The sequence below is a fragment of the Palaemon carinicauda genome, chromosome 2 (genome assembly GCF_036898095.1).
Source record: "Palaemon carinicauda isolate YSFRI2023 chromosome 2, ASM3689809v2, whole genome shotgun sequence".
Lineage (NCBI taxonomy): Eukaryota > Metazoa > Arthropoda > Malacostraca > Decapoda > Palaemonidae > Palaemon > Palaemon carinicauda.
The window spans coordinates 191,610,507-191,631,814 of record NC_090726.1 but is presented as its reverse complement, the minus strand read 5'-3'; the positions used below and the strand labels follow the sequence as shown (position 1 = coordinate 191,631,814).

General features: G+C 46.2%; 1 protein-coding gene across 1 annotated transcript in view; it reads right to left on the bottom strand.

The window, feature by feature from the left end:
* Window positions 1-21,308, bottom strand: part of LOC137628848 (GDP-fucose protein O-fucosyltransferase 2-like) — a 91,664-nt gene that overhangs the window by 40,699 nt on the left and 29,657 nt on the right. The window contains exon 5 of the mRNA XM_068360091.1: window positions 8,764-8,895. Within this exon, the coding sequence (XP_068216192.1) occupies window positions 8,764-8,895 (132 nt within the window). The remainder of the gene's footprint in view (window positions 1-8,763; window positions 8,896-21,308) is intronic.

Below are 21,308 nucleotides of genomic sequence, written 5' to 3'. Positions count from 1 at the left end.
AAATCGAAGGGGAACTGACTTTGACAGACTGTTTGCTCTTGTCCAAGGAAGAAGTCTTTCCCGTAGAATGGGAGGAAGGCGGACTTTCCTGTCCCGGAGCTTCCGGTTCGCCCTCGAACGCCAGACACGATTGAAATCTTTCAATTTTGCCTTCAGAAGATCCGTCACTGAGGCAAACTGAAGGGACTCCAGAATCCTCTCTTGGAGTCGTCTGGAACTTACTTTGTCTTTGAGAAAGCGTTTGGTGTTCCTTGCAATCTCTAACCTCTTGGGTCTGGGAAGACACAGAGTATGAGATATAAGATCCCATTGCAGGCCGACCCATTGGAACTTCGATTTTGGAAGAAGACGGGACTTCTTGAAGTTGATCTGGAAGCCTAGAGATTGAAGATAATGGATGACTTTGTGAGTGGCTTTTAGGCAATGTTGGGAGGTGTCTGACCAAATGAGCCAGTCGTCCAGATAGGCTACTACTTGAATCCCTTGATTCCTGAGTTCCTGAACAGCGACTTCTGCTAACTTTGTGAAGATCCTTGGGGCGATGTTGAGCCCGAAAGGCATCACCTTGAAGGAGTAACTTTTGTCCCCTAAGCGAAAGCCTAGGTACGGACGGAAGTGTCTCGCTATCGGGACGTGATAATAGGCGTCTGTAAGATCGATAGAGGTGGTGACGGCCCCACGGGGAAGTAAGGTCCGCACCTGCGAGACGGTAAGCATTCGAAACTTGTCGCATTGAATGGACAAGTTGAGAAGGGATAGGTCTAGAATCACTCTTCTCTTGTCTGAATCCTTCTTCGGGACACTGAACAGCCGACCTTGAAACTTCAGGTGTTTCGTTTCTTGTACGGCGTTCTTTTGTAAAAGATCCTGGACAAATTCGACCAGGTCCGGAGTGGAATGTTGACGAAATTTGTTCGGAGGAGGAGGTCCTTGAATCCAACTCCACCCCAGTCCCTTGGAGATGAAACTGAACGCCCAGGGACTGAACCTCCATTTGTTGCGGAAGGAATAAATTGTTCTGGTTAGAACCACGGTGGTAGCCTCTACCTCTACTATAACTCTGGGAAGAGCTATGAGCCTCATACGACTGGTTAAAGGCAGGAGAAGTGGCGGAGGCACCAGAAAGCTGGCTCTTAGGAAGCAGAACGGTGACATAGTCGTCCGAAGGAGCCTGGGAGGTGGAAGGCTGTGCCGGGGCAACAGGAGATGGGGAAAGAGGCAGCCGGAAAATGGGCGAACCAGTCTGCTGTTGCCTGAACTGGGTGGAAGTATATGGACGGAGCTTCTTCCTACCCCGGGCTTGGTAATTTGCAGGGTCAGATTTACGTTTAGGAGTCAAACCCCAACGGGTTTTAAGGCTCTGGTTGACTCTAGTGGCCTCCGCCAAGACTTCCTCTACAAGGTCCTCAGGGAAGAGGTTTGAACCCCAACAGGAGGACCGGATCAGCTTATTAGGTTCATGCCTAATAGTCGCCTCTGCCAGGACATGTTTGCGACACTTGCGTTTAGCAGTAGCGAAGTCATACAGGTCGTAGTATAATGACTGCAACGTAGTCTTGTTGAGAGATTTAAAAATACTCTCAGTATCGTAAGTCAAGGCTATCGACTCCGTGGAAGTGGCCAGGTTCAGAGTACGGCCAACGCGTAGGCGAGAATCATACTCCTGTTTAATGAGGGATTCCGGGAGACGGGGAAGCCGCTCACTAAACATTACCGAAGCACAGTCTGCTGCTAGCTTTCCAGAGGTAAATGTGGTATGGACGTTGTCCCAACACTCAATGCCTGAAGGAAGAAGGAGGGAGATTGGATCCACCTCTCGGATGGGAGGCAAGGGCTTCTCCTCCAGAGCATATTGGAAAGCAAGCTCTGCTACCTTATTGACACATGGAGTCACGGTGTTTTTGTCCATTAGGAACATTGTAAAAGAGCTCTTATAAGGCGTCAACATAGTGTTGGTGCAGCCGATGTCATTCAGGAATCTGGCCCACACAGATTGGGCCTGCTCTTTTGGGAAGATGACTGTCTCCTTGGGGACATTGTCTAACCGAACCAAAGCTTCCTCGGTAAGCCTGGCATAACCATGAAATGGAAATGCCAGACCAGGAGGAAAGAATTCCAAGTCCTCTAGGGGACGAGTGCCAAGACCCTCCAAAGTTAACATTCCGTCTGAGAACGGGGAATGAAGAGCCATACGCCAAGGGTTGTTTTTGGCAAACTGCGGGAGCTTAGAGGCATCCGGGATGAGAGAGCTTTGGACCCGCTCCGGAGCACCTTGCTCTAATGCCCCAAGTCTCTGACCGATGTTAGAGAACATCGTGTCCATCTTAGACTGTATCTCTGATACAAACTTAGCCTGCATCTCCGACACGATGCGAAGCATGGCTGATTCGGAAAGGCCCGGGCTAGCAGCAGGTGTGGCGGAATGAACTCCCGGGTCGAGAGACTTAGAGGAGGAGCCAGAAGCCTTAGATGACAGGTTTGTATTCTGTTTAGAACCATGAGAAGCCTTATGAGGCTTATGAACTTTAGGTAAGGTTCTAGACTTATTCTTGGGGGGAACCGGGTGTGATCGTTGGGACGAATCACGGTCCCCAGAAAAACCATGGAAGGAAGAGCGATCAGAAGAAGAAGAAAGAGAGGGGCTGAGGATAGGAATCTCAGCGCCAGAAACACCTGCCTCACTTACCACCCTACCTGTATCTGGATCATCCAATAACATGGGTTCCACGTCAAGGTTCATGGAGGCAACATTGTCTTCTAGATCTCCGGGGGCGTCCGACGGATCCTGCTCTGGATCAATAAACCCCGCTATGGTGGCATCAATGTGGGCAATGATGGGAGCTGCAACATGCCTAGCCACAGCGGCTGAAGACTTGGCGTTGGGGTAAATCAGGGAACAGTAGTCCTCGGAGAGGACGTACGGCCGCTTGGACTTCACGTTCCGGGCAAAACCACCAACCCACACTTTCAGTGTGGCCCGAGCCGCAGACTTTTGCTCCGGGGATGCCTGAAATAATAGTGGGAATTATAAAAGGGCAGACTCCCAGTGGTCCTTCAAGACCATAGATATCTTACTAAATAGTGTATGTATGCCAAAAAGGTAAGATAAATAAGAAGGCAACATAGCCAACGGGACTCACCGAGTCAGATCCAAGGGTGGTAACGAGGTCAAAACAGACCACACAGTTATCCGGGTGCCATACCACGACATCCTCCAGCTGCACACCGCAGAGGGCGTGAGACCGACAGACGGTATGGCCGCAGGGCTGATGTAGAACAGCTGCACAGGCTGTCGTCTGACAATGCACCATCTATAAAAAGAATAGTATATGAGAAACTGTAATTCTCTTAAGTAGGGGCGGGTCTTGAGGACCCGGCCTAAACATAAGTCTAGCTTAAGACTAAAGTAAATAGTATATGAGAAACTGTAATTCTCTTAAGTAGGGGCGGGTCCAGAGGACCCGGGCCTAACATAAGCCTAACACAAGATTAGGGCTTAACTGTAATATTCTTAAGTAGGGGCGGGTCCGGAGGACCCGCCCTAAACATAAGTCTAGCTTAAGACTAAAGTAAATAGTATATGAGAAACTGTAATTCTCTTAAGTAGGGGCGGGTCCGGAGGACCCGGCCTAAACATAAGTCTAGCTTAAGACTAAAGTAAATAGTATATGAGAAACTGTAATTCTCTTAAGTAGGGGCGGGTCCGGAGGACCCGGGCCTAACATAAGCCTAACACAAGATTAGGGCTTAACTGTAATATTCTTAAGTAGGGGCGGGTCCGGAGGACCCGGCCTAAACATAAGTCTAGCTTAAGACTAAAGTAAATAGAATATGAGAAACTGTAATTCTCTTAAGTAGGGGCGGGTCCTGAGGACCCGGCCTAAACATAAGTCTAGCTTAAGACTAAAGTAAATAGTATATGAGAAACTGTAATTCTCTTAAGTAGGGGCGGGTCCGGAGGACCCGGGCCTAACATAAGCCTAACACAAGATTAGGGCTTAACTGTAATAGTCTTAAGTAGGGGCGGGTCCGGAGGACCCGGCCTAAACAAAAGTCTAGCTTAAGACTAAAGTATAGCCATCCATTCCGGTCGAGCCGGGAGTATAAAAAAGGATGCAACAACAAAAATTTAAGACACAGGGTGTCTGATTTCCCGGGGCGAGGCTAAGCCCCGGGCCGGGAAATAAAAGTATCCAAAACCAATTCGTATAGGAACTCCGGGGTAGTGATCTGTCATATAATCATCATAGGAACTGTTATAAATTAAATAGGGGGGCGGAACTGTAGATAAGAACCGCCAACGGAACCCAGAGGGTTTCATATAACATAAACCAGTGTGATAAGTGAATATAAAATAGGGTGCACCGGGATCCAACTCTGTTGACCGGTGGCCAACCAGATTAGACAGAGCCGAACCCGCCGGGACACCTGGAGGACAAAGTCCATAAACACTGAACTACCCCCTCTACAAGGAGGGAAGGCAACGGTCCCCTAGGGAAGAGGGGGAGAGAAGCCTAGCCACCCACCTAGCGAGAGGGGGAGCATGGGGGAGAATCACGTGATACGGAGCAGCAGGGCTACCCACTGACGATCCCCAACCAGACAGATCAAACGGAGTAATAGCACAATATTCATTATAATAGTAATAGCGTTGATAATATAAAATAAACACATAAAAAAATTTTTGGGCAAGGCATGCAACATAATAATTAAATCACAAAAGACACACCTGATGGCTTAAAAAATAACATTGCCGCCTAGCACGAAGGTCGGCAGCCATAACGATACGTAAATGATATCGGCCCAAAATTTGAACCACGAGGGTTCTAAACGCTAAATAATGAATATCCATAATAACAAATAAAATTTAATAATACATATAGTAACACCGCGAGTGAAACTAAAAGCTCTCAAAACAGGAGTACCAACTGTAAATGGAATCAAGCAAGATCGGTATGAACGAAGAGAATACACTCCTATAATTCAAATATTAGACGATCTAGGTTGCTCAAAACACAGCAAAACACAGCTTGGTACTTAACTTAGACGGTGTCTCCAGGGAAACCGACGAAGAAGCCATAATCCAAAGAAAATAAGCGAAAAAACGAGAGCACAACAAAAAAGCGGGTTACACACAAGACGTGCTAAAAGGAGTTGGGTTCTGAGCGGATGCATTGTTAGTAGTACCGAGTGAGGTTGAACGGCTCTCCTCTATTGGGGTTTCTGTCGTGGATGAATCTAAATAGTGCGGGACCTCTGGATTATACGCCCAATTTTATACCGACACCAATAGGTGAGCGAGCTAGTTAAGCTAGCACTCCTTTACATTTTTTCTCTGGTATATTTAGCAGTAAATTACCTAAGAATAAGTGCTAAATGGAGCTTATTCACTGGGCGGCACAGGTTCGAGCCCAGAAATGTGTATAGAAGACAATGGAATGTACTGCATATTTCAATTGGTGCAGGTCCCGGAATGTTTCAACAACAAGAATGTCTTGGTAATACTGTTAAGTTTCTGCTTTTCATATTTTATGAAAGGAAACTGTCTATTGCAATTATTAATGGTTATAGGTCCATGTTTAATACTGTCCCCCAGGCATCTAGAATTGGATTTATCTGCTTCTGGTGTCATTGTAGATGTATTCAGGTCCTTTGCAATTGAAAAACCTTCTGTTGTTAAGAAGGTCTATTGCAATTTAGATATAGTGTAACAATATTCAAAGACTTCTCATTTTAAACTTTTGCAAAATTGTACTTTTAAAGGTCATATACCAAAACCCCTTTTCCAATAATTTGAGCTTTGGTGTTAAGAAAATGATTTTGTTACCTAAACTTTTGGCTAAAAATGGTTTCAAGATGAAAGGTCTTCCTCAATTTTTCAACATTCCCTCGTTGGAAAAATAAGGTCAGTACTTCTTCAGAAAATAGGTTTGCTGTCACATTAGATGGGTCAAGTTTGATTTAGACAAAACTGAAACCATCAGGATTATTCTATTCTCCTCTGGCATTCATAGCATTACCCCTTACTTCCCCACAGACTAGTGAAGTCAAGTGGCTGTTGAACATGTTTTGAGTTTGAGACTAATTCGATACCCAAGCGCTCGCACTGCCATCAATTGCCATAAAATCTCTATCTCCACTGAAGGATAATACCATTACAGTAAAAGGAAAATGGACATTTTTATATTCTAAAGTAAACTTAGATATTTAACCAACTCTGAGAAACCAATATGATTCCCAGATTGTTGTTGTTTATTATAATAATAACAGCGACAACAACAGTTACTTTAGCTTTTGCTATAAAGTATAAGACACATTTTTTTAGATATAAAAAAATGCATTTGCATTAATAGTAAATATGTCTTCATTATAAATTTGGAATACAAGTTGATGTATTCTCTACATATGGAAGCAGATAATAGAAATCATCTGTACCTGACTGGTATCCACTTCATTTACAGCACCTCAGTTTATATCATGGTTGGTCAAAATTATAACACTTTCCCCTTTCTAGAAAACTGAAGAAATTTCTTGGACATTGGATTTAATGGTACAGTATCTGAAAGTGGAGGTCAATTAAGACGATGGATATGAGAAAATCTTTCCGATTGGAACACTGAACTGAAGACGCTGATTCAATCCCCAAAAGAATTTGAAGTGATGAGGTGAAGCCTCCAACGCATTCCTGCTTTACTTTGAGAACCAGAGAAAAGCAACTGCAGAAGCCTCAAGAATCAAATTTTACCTCCACTAGAATTTACTTATCCACCATCAACCGTATATCCTCATCTACAGAAAAATAACCTGTTCCTCGAGTGTTTCCCTAAGTGTAGGAGTCAAAAGGTTTATACTACCCATGGTTTGGCATTTACCTCATACAAAGTGTTCCAATATTTTTGAAGCTGAGCCCTCACTGGAGATGGATGTAACAGTGTTGAAGGAGCTCTTTTTTACCTCATACAAAATAAACGTGACTTGAAGGAAAACGTGCCACTTCCTACAGTATTAAAAGGCTACTGATATCCTCTAAAATAAAGTCAGAATTGAGTTGTGTTGAGGGAAAACCTAACAGGCCTTTTGGGCAGTTTCTGTCATAAGAAGAAACTCCAAAGTACCAGAAATCCTTTTTATTATTATTATTATTATGATTATTATTATCATTATTATTATTATTATTATTTATAGCCAAGCTACAACCATGGTTGGAAAAGCAACATTCTACTGGTGAATTACTGGTCATGCAAAAGAATGAGATTTCCTAGATTCCTTAAAGTTGCCAAAAAATAGTGGCACAGTCCATCTGCCAAGTAAGTTCCTTTAAGATATTTTCAAAGAAGTGGAAGCCCATAATACCCACATACTTAAACCCTCCTATAGAAGTCTATCTTCACAGACTTTGTGTTGATTCTGAAGTAGGAACTCATATAGGAGTGGATAATGGAAGTTCTTCCAAGGGACACAATTAAACATTTAATATTAGTACAATTCTCATATGAAGCACTTGAAAAGAGGGTGTTAAAGGTTCATAGAACTCACTGGCCAGTTAGTCATTGAAAGAATCTTCTCTAATAAATTTCCTACCATGTGTGGACAAGGAAAGAGCCTATATTCTTGCAGAAGTTCGAGGACAAACCTTTCCATCCCACTATCGTTTGGAAGAACTGTAAGGAGCAACTATTATCTTATCAAAGTGCTGAAGCTAGGAGTTTGGAAGGGCAAATGGATTGGCTTTGTCATAGCATCAAGACCCTTTGCCTACAATTTAGTTAAGAACTCCAGAACATCAGCAAGGATCTCAGAGATTGAATTCGTTATATAAATGAAAAGTTTTAAAGATGCCATTTTACCGCGTCTCGCTACAGATACAGTATTACAGCATGGGTTCTTACAGAAGATCCTTATCTTGCTCTAAACAAATAATGAAAACATTTAATGCTATGATTACAAAGCTGCATAGTTTCAAAAATTGAAATAAAAAGAGCACTTCACAGAAATTAAAAGGTTAATAAATATATATCAAACATAAAAAAGTAATCCAAAATCAATTAAAAAACTTAGAACACTGCAAAATGTTTTCAAGACAAAACACACAGAGTAAGTAATCCCTTAATGCTACCGAAGACCTAAATTTACCTCACCATCTGAGAGGTACCTGATCTTTTGTACTTGGAGTGTATAAGAATTAGAACATAGTGCAAGCATAAAAGTAATGAGTTTTGTAAAGGTATACAAATAAACTCGATGAAATTGATGAAGTTGGACAACAAATGATCAATAAATAAGCCCAATACTTTTGGAATGTCAGGAGACTACCTACTAACTACTGAAACCTTACCTTACCATAAATGGTCACTTAAACACTAACAACCTTACCTAATGACTAACAGCACTCAATATTAAAAGTTTTATATAAATAAATATACATGAAAAGAAGTTTTATTGCCTGAAACAAACACACCCTCAGCAGGGAAATGACACTCTTACATCACAGACTAACCTACATCAGGCATTGCTCTAAAAAAAATTAATAAAAGCTCACTCAAACATAATAGTACATGAGCTTTACATATCAACAGATGCACAAGGAAAGGGAAGAGACTTCTGCAAAATAATTCTAAAATAAAAATAATAATTCGGTTATATCTACTTGTTTCGACACCTGAACTGAATAAATTAAATGGTTTAAAAGTTATATCCATTTAGAATTAAAATGAGGTATCTGACCTTCAATCCAATAATAACCAAGAAAGAAATTTTCAATACCTAACACCAGGTTTATTGACTAGTGGCACAATTGTTGAAGCATGTCCCTGGACAGACATGCAGCTGAAGTTTTCGGTGGAGATTTGAGTTCCCCAGATACGTCCAACCCACTGATTATTGCCATCTTCTTGACTGAAACATAAAGCATGAAAGTTAGACGTCATATTTGAGATGTTCTTAGATATCCAACAGCTTTCTATGCAGGTTATACTAGTGAAAAAGATATAAATATACACATAGGAAAGATAGAAATGCAATTTACAATAAAAAGGAAAAGAGCAAAATATAAGAATAATAAATTCATTAAAGCAATAAAAACTATAGTACTGTAGTGTACAACAGCCAAAATACATGCTAAACTTAAGTGATTAATCTATATATAATTTAGAACTAAAATATAAACTACATTCAATAGATATTAGAAACATTAAAAAATTAAGAAAATTTGTGAATTTAAGCATTGTTATAAACTATAAAGTTTTCTTCTTTGGATAAACAAGTACTGTACCAACAATTACTTCCTTAGCTGTAAAAAAAAAAAAAACTATAAAATATGAAAATACAGTACAGTTTTATACATTACAAAAGTGAGCACTTTCACCTAAGTATCACAAATTTTCCAAGTAATATGTTATTTTCATTAGTAAAATAAATTTTTGAATATACTTACCCGATGATCATATAGCTGTCAGCTCTGCTGCCCGACAGAAAAACCTACGGGCGGAATACGCCAGCGATCGCTATACAGGTGGGGGTGTACATCAACAGCGCCATCTGTCAAGTAGGTACTCAAGTACTCGATGTCAACACAGAACCAATTTTCTCCTCTGTCCACTGGGTCTCTATTGGGGAGGATGGGTGGGTCCTGTAATTTATGATCATCGGGTAAGTATATTCAAAAATTTATTTTGCTAATGAAAATAACATTTTTCAATATTAAACTTACCCGATGATCATATAGCTGATTCACACCCAGGGGGGTGGGTAGAGACCAGCATTACATGTTGACATTATTATGAGCTAAGTATTCCGTATTTCATTTTAGCAGTTATTCAAAATAACAAACAAAATAAATAAGTACCTGGTAAGGAAGTCGACTTGAACAATTACTCTGCCTTTTTAAGTACGTCTTCCTTACTGAGCCTCGCGATCCTCATAGTATGCTGAGCGACTCCTAGGAGCTGAAGTATGAAGGGTTGCAACCCATACTAAAGGTCCTCATCAAAACCTCTAATCTAGGCGCTTCTCAAGAAATGACTTTGACCACCCGCCAAATCAAGTAGGATGCGAAAGGCTTCTTAGCCTTCCGGACAACCCAAAAACAATAATAAAACATTTCAAGAGAAAGATTAAAAAGGTTATGGAATTAGGGAATTGTAGTGGTGGAGCCCTCACCACTACTGCACTCGTTGCTACGAATGGTCCCAGAGTGTAGCAGTTCTCGTAAAGAGACTGGACATTCTTAAGATAAAAGACGCGAACACTGATTTGCTTTTCCAATAGGTTGCGTCGAATATACTTTGCAGAGATCTATTTTGTTTAAAGGCCACGGAAGTTGCGACAGCTCTAACTTCGTGTGTCCTTACCTTCAGCAAAGCTTGGTCTTCCTCATTCAGATGGGAATGAGCTTCTCGTATTAACAGTCTGATAAAATAGGATAAAGCATTCTCTGACATAGGCAAAGATGGATTCTTAACCGAACACCATAAAGCTTCAGACGGGCCTCGTAAAGGTTTTTAAAATAGAACTTAAGAGCTCTTACAGGACATAATACTCTTTCTAGTTCATTTCCAACCCTACGATAAGTTTGGAATATCGAACGATATTGGTCAAGGCCGAGAAGGCAGCTCGTGTTTGGCTAGAAAACCAAGTTGTAGAACATGTAGCCGTTTCGGATGAGAATCCGATGTTCTTACTGAAGGCATGAATCTCACTGACTCTTTTAGCTGTGGTTAAGCATATCAGGAAAAGAGTCTTAAAGGTGAGATCTTTCAGGGAGGCTGATTGAAGCGGTTCGAACCTGTCTGACATAAGGAATCTTAGTACCACGTCTAAATTCCAACCAGGTGTAACCAAACGACGCTCCTTCGTGGTCTCAAAAGACTTAAGGAGGTCCTGTAGATCTTTCTTGTTGGAAAGATCTAAGCCTCTGTGACGGAAGACTGATGCCAACATGCTTCTGTAACCCTTGATAGTGGGAGCTGAAAGAGATCGTTCTTTCCTCAGATATAAGAGAAAGTCAGCTATTTGAGTTACAGAGGTACAGGTCGAGGATACGGATACTGACTTGCACCAGTTTCGGAAGATTTCCCACTTCGATTGGTAGATTCTAAGGGTGGATGTTCTCCTTGCTCTAGCAAACGCTCTGGTTGCCTCCTTCGAAAAGCCTCTAGCTCTCGAGAGTCTTTCGATAGTCTGAAGGCAGTCAGACGAAGAGCATGGAGGCCTTGGTGTACCTTCTTTACGCGTGGCTGACGTAGAAGGTCCACCCTTAGGGGAAGTGTTCTGGGAACGTCTACTAGCCATCGAAGTACCTCGGTGAGTCATTCTCTCGCGGGCCAGAGGGAAGCAACTAGCGTCAACCTTGTCCCTTCGTGAGAGGCGAACTTCTGCAGTACCTTGTTGACAATCTTGAACGGAGGGAATGCATATAGATCTAGATGTGACCAATCTAGTAGAAAGGCATCTAAATGAATTACTGCTGGGTCCGGGATAGGTGAGCAAAACTATTGGGAGCCTCTTGGTCATCGAGGTTGCGAAGAGATCTATGGTTGGCTGGCCCCAGGTGGCCCAAAGTCTCTTGCATACATCCTTGTGGAGGGTCCATTCTGTTGGAATTATTTGTCCCTTCCGACTGAGACAATCTGCTATGACATTCAAGTTGCCTTGGATGAACCTCGTTACTAGTGAAAAGTCTAGACCTGTTGACCAGGTGAGGAGGTCCCTTGCGATCTCGTACCATGTCAGAGAGTAGGTCCCTCCTTGCTTGGAGATGTACGTCAAAGCCGTGTGTTGTCCGAGTTCACCTCCACCACTTTGCCTTGAAGGAGAGACCTGAAGCTTTTCCAGGTCAGACGTACTGCCAGTAGCTTCTTGCAGTTGAAATGCATTGTCCTTTGACTCGAGTTCCATAATCCCGAGCATTCCCTACCGTCTAATGTCGCACCCCAGCCTACGTCCGATGCGTCCGAGAAGAGAACGTGGTTGGGAGTCTGAACAGTCAGGGGAAGACCCTTTCTAAGGTTGAAAAAATCCTTTCACCAAGTCAGACCAGACTTTATCTTTCCGGAAACCGGGATCGAGACCGCTTCTAGCGTCTTGTCCTTTTTCCAGTGAAAAGCTAGATGGTATAGAAGAGGACGGAGGTGTAGTCTTCCTAGTGACACAAATTGAACCACGGATGACAGTGTCCTTACCAGACTCATCCACAGCCTGACAGGGCAGCGTTCCTTCTTCAGCATCTTCTGGATGGATAGCAGGGCTGGGGGTTGATCGTCTTGTTCAGCAACGTCCTCATCAGAGGGTTCCTCATCCGAAACTGATGAGGAAACGGCAACGGAGTGGGTAACGTCTGACTCGCTGAATCCGGTCGCACTGGTGGATGCGTGACGGAGCCGGACGCAATATCATGGTACTGCTGCACAGTCTGTGAACTGTCAACCATGGGGACGCGAGGAAGTACAGCGTCAACCCGAAACTGTCTAGACTGTCTGGGTTGTGCAGTCAACACCCTACCGGGTAGCTGAGGTTGACGCACTGCGTCACAACAAGTCACCTCTGCTGGTTGTTGAACGTCTTCCTAGTGACACACTGAACGTCAACAACCACCTCCGAGCGTCGCTTAACGTCAACTTGCGACTGGCAACCCACACTGGGTCGCATCGGTGGAGGAACCACCTCAACTGGCGGACGCGAGTAAGATACCTCAGCGTCAACAGGGCGCACAACCAACCGGTAGGAAGGTTGTTGGCCAGAAGGTTCTTCTCCGTATTAAGTCCTCTATCAAGGACACAAGCTTGGACTGCATGTCTTGCAGCAAAGCCCATTAGGGTCTACGGGAGCAGGTGTGGCAACAGACGGGGTTAGCGACTGAAGCGGAGCCATTTACCATCCCTGGAAGCCTTGTTATGTGTGACATAATAGTACAGCAAAACTTCAAAGGCTCGACAAAAGTTGAGAAGTTGACCTGTAAACAACTGGAGCGTCTCCTGGCTATGCGCCTGGCCGAGTCAACCAGAATTGAGAAGTCTACCTGGGCAGAGGCATGAACTCCCAAGCTGAGAACTTCTCTCGTGTCCTATCAGACTCTCGCTCTATAAGCCAGATAAAAAGAAGGGAAATCAAAAGGCTGTATCCCTAAAACTCCTCCTGGTGCAAAAACCAGTCGCCTAGCCGACGTAACGCTCTCTAGGAGAGCGAGAGAGCACTAGCTTAACAACAACGGCTTCGAAGCAGCTAGGCCTAGTGTAAGTTCTGACGTGAGGCGAACGAGGAGCAGCAGTTACAAGAGGACATACAGCACTGGTGCATAAGTAGCAGACCAGAAGGCAACGATATGTAACTGCTTGACAGTCTGTGAGCTGGCAACAACCAAAGCTGTGTGGGGAAGCCTCAACTCCTGACTGACTAGTCTGCTGCGGGCGAGTGGCGGTAACCACAGTGGGTTGTGGAGGCTGACGCACCGTGTCAAAACACGGCAGCTTAACTCCACCCTCCTGTTGTTGTGGTAGCACACGCACGTCAACGGAGTGCTCCGTGCGTCTGTGGGAGTCAGCATGCGTCTGGCAGGGTCGACTGCGCATGGGTGGAGGAGCTCTCACAGCCAGAGTGTGGGAGCAGGCAGCCGCAGCGTCTGCTGGGCGCACAACCGTGGCAGGTTGTAGGCAAACGGGTGCATCGTCAACCTTCTCCGCAGTCGGAGTGTGGGAGCAGGCAGCCTCAGCGTGAGCTGGGCGCACAACCGTGGCAGGTTGTAGGCTAACGGGTGCAGCGTTAACCTTCTCCGCACGAAACTCCTGCATAACCGCAGCTAACTGAGTCTGCATAGACTGCAGTAAAGACCACTTAGGGTCTACAAAAGCGGCAACAGACGGAGCTACTGTCCGTTGTGACTGAGGGTCTAAAACAGCGGGTGCGGCAACAGACGGAGTTACTGCCTGTTGCGGTACCACCTAGCCTCTCTTGGGAGGTGTGCAGTCGTCGGATGACTGCAGCGAGTCCGAACTGACCCAGTGGCTACACCTGGGCCGTTGGACTTGCGCGGAAGGGACCGACTTGCACTTAATAAGCTGCGAGACCTTGGTCCAAGGTTTCTTACGAGAAACCTCTTCCGCAGACGAGAAGTAAATGGGCTCTCTCGTCTTTGTGTGGGTGGGGCGATCTTGGGTAGATACGCCCGAAACCACGGAGGGAAAAACGTCTGTTCGTTGATCAAGGCCTGAGGAACCCATAAGTCGTTCGACATTACTTCTCCCCTGGGCTTGGGAGCTTGCAAGAGGTCCCGGACTAGGTGAACGACAGGCACGAACAGACGAACCCTCGGACGCAACACTGTAACACTTTGCGCATATCACTTTATCACTTTGATTTTCTGTTTTGCACTTATTTCACTGAAATCGAAACTTTTACTGATTTCTACCTGAAACACGCAATCCTACCCTTCATTAAAAGGTAGTAATTGCGAAAACAGTCGTATAATGCAACAGAAAACATATATAAAGATAAAGAATTCAGTGGCTGGGAAAGAGACTAAACACTAGATCAAATAAACTACGTTTACAATCTCTCACCGCACATAGCCTGGGAACAAGAATAAAACCCTAGAAACGTTTTACCTTCTTCCCCTACAGCGACTAGGGAGGAGAGTAAAACGAGAACAACGTTACCCGCTTGAACGAAACGTTTTTTCTCCTCTCTCTCCCTCCGTCTCTATCTCTCACTTTCTCTCTAGATTTCGCACCTGAGAGAAGAGCCCAATATATATCGTCAAAACATGTTATTTGCTAATGGAAAAAACTGAAAGGTTTTCCAAATAAAAAGTTCCTTTAATATAGAATTTAAACCATTTAAGCTAAGAAAGAATGAACGAAACGCTAGAATCGGTTTACTCTTACTGCAAAGTGAAACCGTGATACTCTCTCTCTCTATCGTAACGATAGAGCGCATGTTGAACGTCCTGAACGTCAACAACTGCGTAGACTAAAAAACTAAACGTTAGTTCATCTTTGAAAACAGTACGAGACTATCAAAGAAATTCTTTCATAAAACATTAAATTTAAAAAGTTTTAAATTCTTTAAAGGTTAAATACGATATAACGGGCTCAACGTTGATTAACTTCGGTTCCAAGTTAGGACCGCCTATATCAGGAAAGGTCGCATATAAACAAAACATAAAAATTTATTTTATATGTTTATAATAAAAGGAAAGTTAATCGAAGAGGCCTAATAAAGGCGGAGAGATATAAAATATATAGATCTATAACGTTTTAAGCAAAATTACTAAAAACCTAAACACACTTCCGTCTAAGGGTAGGGTCGGCCATTTAAAAGTGAAAGAGAGACCATACTCTCTTTGTCACCATAATTAAATCTATCCAAAACGAGTTCAAGTTTTGAAATGAAGATAAAACCCCTGCATAGCGAAAGCTCAAAACTGGAATAGTGTACTTCACCAAATAGTTGTGAAAACAAATCCAGTCAGTAACAGCGTATTTAGTAGGTCTTGCCAGTGGCACGACAGAGAGAAAATTGGTTCTGTGTTGACATCGAGTACTTGAGTACCTACTTGACAGATGGCGCTGTTGATGTACACCCCCACCAGTATAGCGATCGCTGGCGTATTCCGCCCGTAGGTTTTTCTGTCGGGCAGCAGAGCTGACAGCTATATGATCATCGGGTAAGTTTAATATTGAAAATTGTATTTTTCCTAGATATACAAACCTGAGTTATTTAAGTAGGGAATATATTGTCATCGCGAGCTGGACGGCCATTGAATCATTTAACGAGCCGTTAAGCGACAGGTGGGAGAGAGGGCGAGGAGCCCCTGGCCCCACCTGTCAAAAGTGATTCCTTTAAGCCCATTTGGCTCAGGTCTGAGGTAGGAAGTTTAACCTAAAGGATTCAGGCTTGCAAAGCTATGAAAAATACAAATTAATATGACAAATTCGGAGATAATTTGTATTTTTCCTAACCCTACAAACCTTAGCTATTTACATAGGGTTTACTTTCGGCGTAGCTGAAATGACGAGCCATTAAATTTTTAACGAGGGTTAACTACCCCCCGCTAGTTAGCAGGGGGTAGGGAAGGGGTAGCTTGCTACCCCTCCCCCCCACACACCTGTGAGTTGTCTCATTTCACTTAGAGGTAGGACTTGTCTTGGGGGACAGGGCTGGCGGGCAAATATGTGTAAATAGCTAAGGTTTGTATGGTTAGGAAAAATACAAATTATCTCCGAATTTGTCATTTGTTCCGTAACCGAAATACAAACCACACTATTTACATAGGGTGACTTACCCCTTAGGAAGGGCGGAAAGTCCCCAGCATTACTGGCTTTTGGCTTTACCCGGGGACCCGAAAACCGAGTGAGTACTCGAGAAAGGGGATCCCTGCTCCTTGCACTCTCCGAAGCTTGCTACGGACGTGCGGCCTACATAAGTTGTGTGTGGAGGAAGTTGTGACTCGTCCTAGGAAGTTGACCTGGAGTTCTTTAGATAGAAATCTAGGCTAGAACGTTCCCAATACCACCTCGTCAGGGTATGGGGGACACAAACAGTATTATAGTTAATACTAAGAGCACAAGGGAGCATGGTTTACCTGCAGAAGTTGAGGTCAGCTATGCAGAGACCAGGATGCTGCTTTCCCCAAGGGAGGGGAGAATGAAGAAAGAAGTAAGGGCCAGACATACGCTTTCAATCACGCAGACTAAAACCGGGTAACAATGCCCCCAACCTTCTGCTACCTGTCCATTAAGGAGCCAGAGGTTAGACCAGCTGTTGTGCAGCCACCACAGGGCCAAGAGAATGTATCGAAGCTCCTGTGGGTCATGTCCTGCAGGTAGTGGGCTGTGAAGGTCGTCTGGCGCTTCCACACCCCAGCTTGCAAAACCTGCGTCACAGAGAAATTTCTCTTGAATGCCAGGGACGTAGCGATGCCCCTGACATCGTGCGCTCTAGGGCGGCGTGACGGAGGAGGGTCAGGATCCAAGGTATGTTGAATAACCTTCCGGATCCAGGCCGAGATGGTGTTCTTGGTGACCCTCCTCTTTGTCCTTCCTGTGCTTACGAATAACGCTTGCACCTGAGGACGGACTGCAGCTGTTCTCTTCAAGTAATGCCTCAGACTCCTCACTGGGCAAAGTAACAGATGGTCTGGGTCACTTGTTACAGAACGAAGACTCGTTACCCTGAAGGAGTCGAACCTAGGGTCTGACACCCCAGGGTTCTGAGTCTTGGCAACAAACTCAGGGACGAACCTGAACATTACCTCCCCCCATCCCCTTAAATGGGCGACGTCGTAAGAAAGACCATGAAGTTCACTGACTCGCTTGGCCAAGGCCAAAGCGAGCAGGAAAGCCGTCTTCCAAGACAGGTGGCGATCAGACGCCTGGCGTAATGGTTCAAACGAGGCTCTCTTCAGAGCCCTGAGGACCTGAACCACGTTCCAAGGAGGAGATCTTACTTCTGACTGAGGGCAGGTAAGCTCATAGCTGCGTATGAGTAGAGAAAGTTCTAACGAAGAGGAAATGTCAACTCCTTTCAGCCTAAACGCCAGGCTTAAGGCTGAGCGATAGCCTTTCACCGCTGGAACTGAAAGGCGCATTTCCTCTCATAAATACACAAGAAACTCCGCTATTGCTGGAATAGTGGCATCGAGTGGAGAGATACCCCTCCCACAACACCAACCACAGAAGACTTTCCACTTCGCCTGGTAGACTCCGATAGAGGACTTGCGTAGGTGGCGAGACATCCTGTCCGCAACCTGCTGCGAAAATCCTCTCCCCGTGAGGAGACGCTGGATTGTCTCCAGGCATGAAGCCGAAGCGACGCTACGGCCTTGTGGAAGATGTTGCAGTGTGGTTGTCTGAGTAGCTCGTATCGTGGGGGGAGTTCCCTCGGAAGCTCCGTCAGGAGCTGCAGAAGGTCCGGGAACCATTCCGCGTGATGCCACAGCGGAGCTACAAGAGTCATGGAGAGATTGACCGATAGTCTGGTCTTGTTGAGCACCCTTCTCATCAGACAGAATGGTGGGAAGGCGTAAACGTCGATGTTGTCCCACCTCTGCTGAAAAGCATCTTGCCAGAGAGCCTTGGGGTCCAGGGCTGGAGAGCAGTATAGGGGCAGCTTGGAGTTCAAGGCTGTCGCGAACAGATCTACTGTCGGGGAACCCCACAAAGTCAGGACTTTGTTGGCTATCTGAGGATCCAATGACCACTCGGTACTCACTATCTGCGTCGCTCTGCTCAGACTGTCGGCGAGCACATTCCTTTTGCCTGGAATGAAGCGAGCCAAAAGTGTGACCGAGTGGGCTTCAGACCACCTCAGAATCTCTACTGCAAGATGGGTTAGCTTTTGAGAAAAGGTACCTCCCTGCTTGTTGATGTAAGCCACTACCGTAGTGTTGTCGCTCATCACCACTACGGAGTGGCCCGCCAGGGTCCGTTGGAACTGTTGAAGAGCCAGGAAAACGACCTTCATTTCTAGCAGGTTGATGTGGAGGTACTTTTCTGATTCTGACCAGAGGCCTGAGATCCTTTGGTTCAGAATGTGGGCCCCCCATCCTTCTTTTGACGCGTCCGAAAACAGAGTCAATTCCGGGGGGAGGACTAGAAGATCCACTCCCTTCCGAAGGTTCACGTCGTTCAGCCACCACCGAAGGTCCGTCAGTTCCGTGGATCCTATAGGAACCAGGAAGTCCGGAGAATCGGAGCCTTGATTCCACTGGGACTTTAGCCGCCATTGCAGGGATCTTATCCTGAGGCAGCCGTTCGGAACTAGAGGTGCCAGGGAGGAAAGGTGACCTAGAAGACGCAACCACGAATGGGCCGGAAGCTCTTCCCGCCTGAGGAAAGGTTCTGCGACCCTCCTCAGCCTTGCTATCCTGTCGTCTGATGGAAAGGCTTTGTGGAGATCGGTGTCTAATATCATGCCTAGATATACCAGTCGTTTCGTCGGAAGCAGAGAGGGTTTCTCAAGGTTTACCACGACCCCAGGTCTCGGCAAACCTCCAGAAGCCTGTCTGGGTGTCGAAGAAGGGTCGACTCCGAGTCTGCCAGGACCAGCCAGTCGTCCAGATAACGGAGGAGACGTATGCCGTTCCTGTGCGCCCAAGACGAAATCAGAGCGAACACTCTGGTGAACACCTGAGGAGCTGTGGAGAGACCGAAACACAGCACCTTGAACTGGTAGATCTTGCTGTCTAGGCTGAATCTCAAGTACTTCCTGGAAGACGGATGGATTGGGATCTGGAAGTACGCGTCCTTCAGATCCAGTTTGCACATGAAGTCTTACGGTCTCACTGCAAGTCTGACCGTGTCTGCTGTCTCCATGCTGAACGAAGTTTGCTTGACAAACTTGTTCAGGGCTGAGAGGTCGATGACCGATCTCCAGCCGCCTTCTTTACAAGAAAGAGTCTACTGAAGAAGCCTGGGGAGCCGTCGTCGACCTCCTGGAGAGCATCCTTCTTGAGCATGGTCTCGACTTCCGCTCGAAGGGCTAACCCCTTTGCCGATCCCATGGCATAGGAGTTCAGCGGCACTGGATTCGCTGTCAGGGGAGGTGGAGATGTTGTGAATGGGACGCGATAACCTTGGCCGATCACAGAGACCGTCCAAGAATCGTCCCCAAGTTGCTGCCACCTGTGCACGCAACTTTTCAGGCATCCCCCCACAGGTGGACACGCGGGGGGATTGCCAATCCTAGCGCTTGCGGCCTCGGCCGCTGCCTCCAGGATTCTCACCTCCCCTAGAGGACTTGCCGCGCCTTCTGTCCTTGGTCTGAAAGGGCTGCAGCTTAGACACCCCTGTCTTAGCTGCCGGAGCCTGCTTCGGTGTCTTGCGAGGCTGCTGTTGCTGTTGAGGTGCCGGAGGCTTGTAGGGCCGAGATGTCAGGGCCCTCTGGAGGAGATAATCTTGATTCGATCGCCTCCACCTCTCGGCTGTTCGTTCCATGTCCTTGGGCTCGAGCAGATCCCTCCCAGTAATGGAGGAGTGCCTGAGCCTGCAGACGTCCACGGCGGGGACCTTTGGATGGAACCTCTCGGCCACTGCGTCGCGTCGCTTGAAGATCGAGTTAGCCCACAGGTTAGCCACCTGGTGAGCGAGGAACTCGATCGAACGCGTGCCCGAGAGGAGGAAGGTCTCCAAAGCCTTCCTATTGCTCTCCTTGGACAGATCCTCAGAGCGCAGTAGGATGCCCAGAGATCCCAGCCAAACGTCCAGCCACGAAGTTGCCTGCATGGCACTCTTCGCGACCTTCTCAAGGTTCAGGATCTCCGACGCCGAGAACGTCACCTGCCGGGCGGAGAGCTTCTTGAGAGGAGTTCCCCTGGTCAGCTCTTCCACGGAATGGTGGAGCGGAAGGGCCATACTGGACTCCCCCATGATCTCAAAGTACCTCCTCTGATGTACTCAAGGAGGTGGGAGGAGTTTGAACCCGGCAGAAGAACGACCGGAGGAGGCGAGCTCAGAGAGCTGGGCTTCGACTCTGTCCCTGGCCCCTTTCACCCCTTTGGACCAAGGCAAAGCTGCGCTGGACTTAGGGGGTTTCTGGGTGCCGTAGACTTCGTCTAGCACCGTGTCCTTGCCCTCACGAGGGGCAGTCTCCGGGTCCTTAAACTTGTTGAGCTGCCTCATCAAGCCTAGGACCTGCCAGAAAGCGTGTTCCGACTCGAACTGGTCTCCTCCTTGCGGACTGGCAGCTAAGTCTCTGGTCCCCAAAGGCTCATCTTGGGGAGATACGTGGATGTCCTCCCGGGGTTTAGTTGGCTCTGGACGTATCCTGGATGATGATTTAGGAATCGTCTTGGAGTCCTTGGGCTCCCTCCTAGGAGGAATACAGGACTCCAGCAAAGAGGTCCGGAAGGGGGCTTCCTCGCGAGCAGCTTCTCTCCAAAGAGGAGGGGTTCCTCCCATTGGTGCCGTGGGAGACAACCCTGCCTCGCTGGACTCTCCTGAGGAAGGAGATAATTCGTCCACAGGAGAAGGAGAAACAGCACGCGTAGGAGAAGGCGTAGGAGTCCTCCTAACCGACCTCTTGGGAGCCAACCTCTCCCGAGGAGAAGTCACCACGAAGTCCACTCCTCTCCTTCTCTTCAGCGGGGGTGAGCCTGCCGTTGGTTTAAGTCCCATATCAACGAGGGCGGGCTTCACTGCCTGAACCACTGCATTCATAATGTGACGGAACCAAGGCTGACGGGTAACTGACGCAGTGTCAGTTATCCCTGCTGGAGGGAAGGGGATCTCCTGATCCTTCGGAGTGGACACCACGGGGCCTGCCTGAAAAGAAGAGGAAAAAGAGTGTTGCATGGACCTCTCCGTAGATCCTTCCTG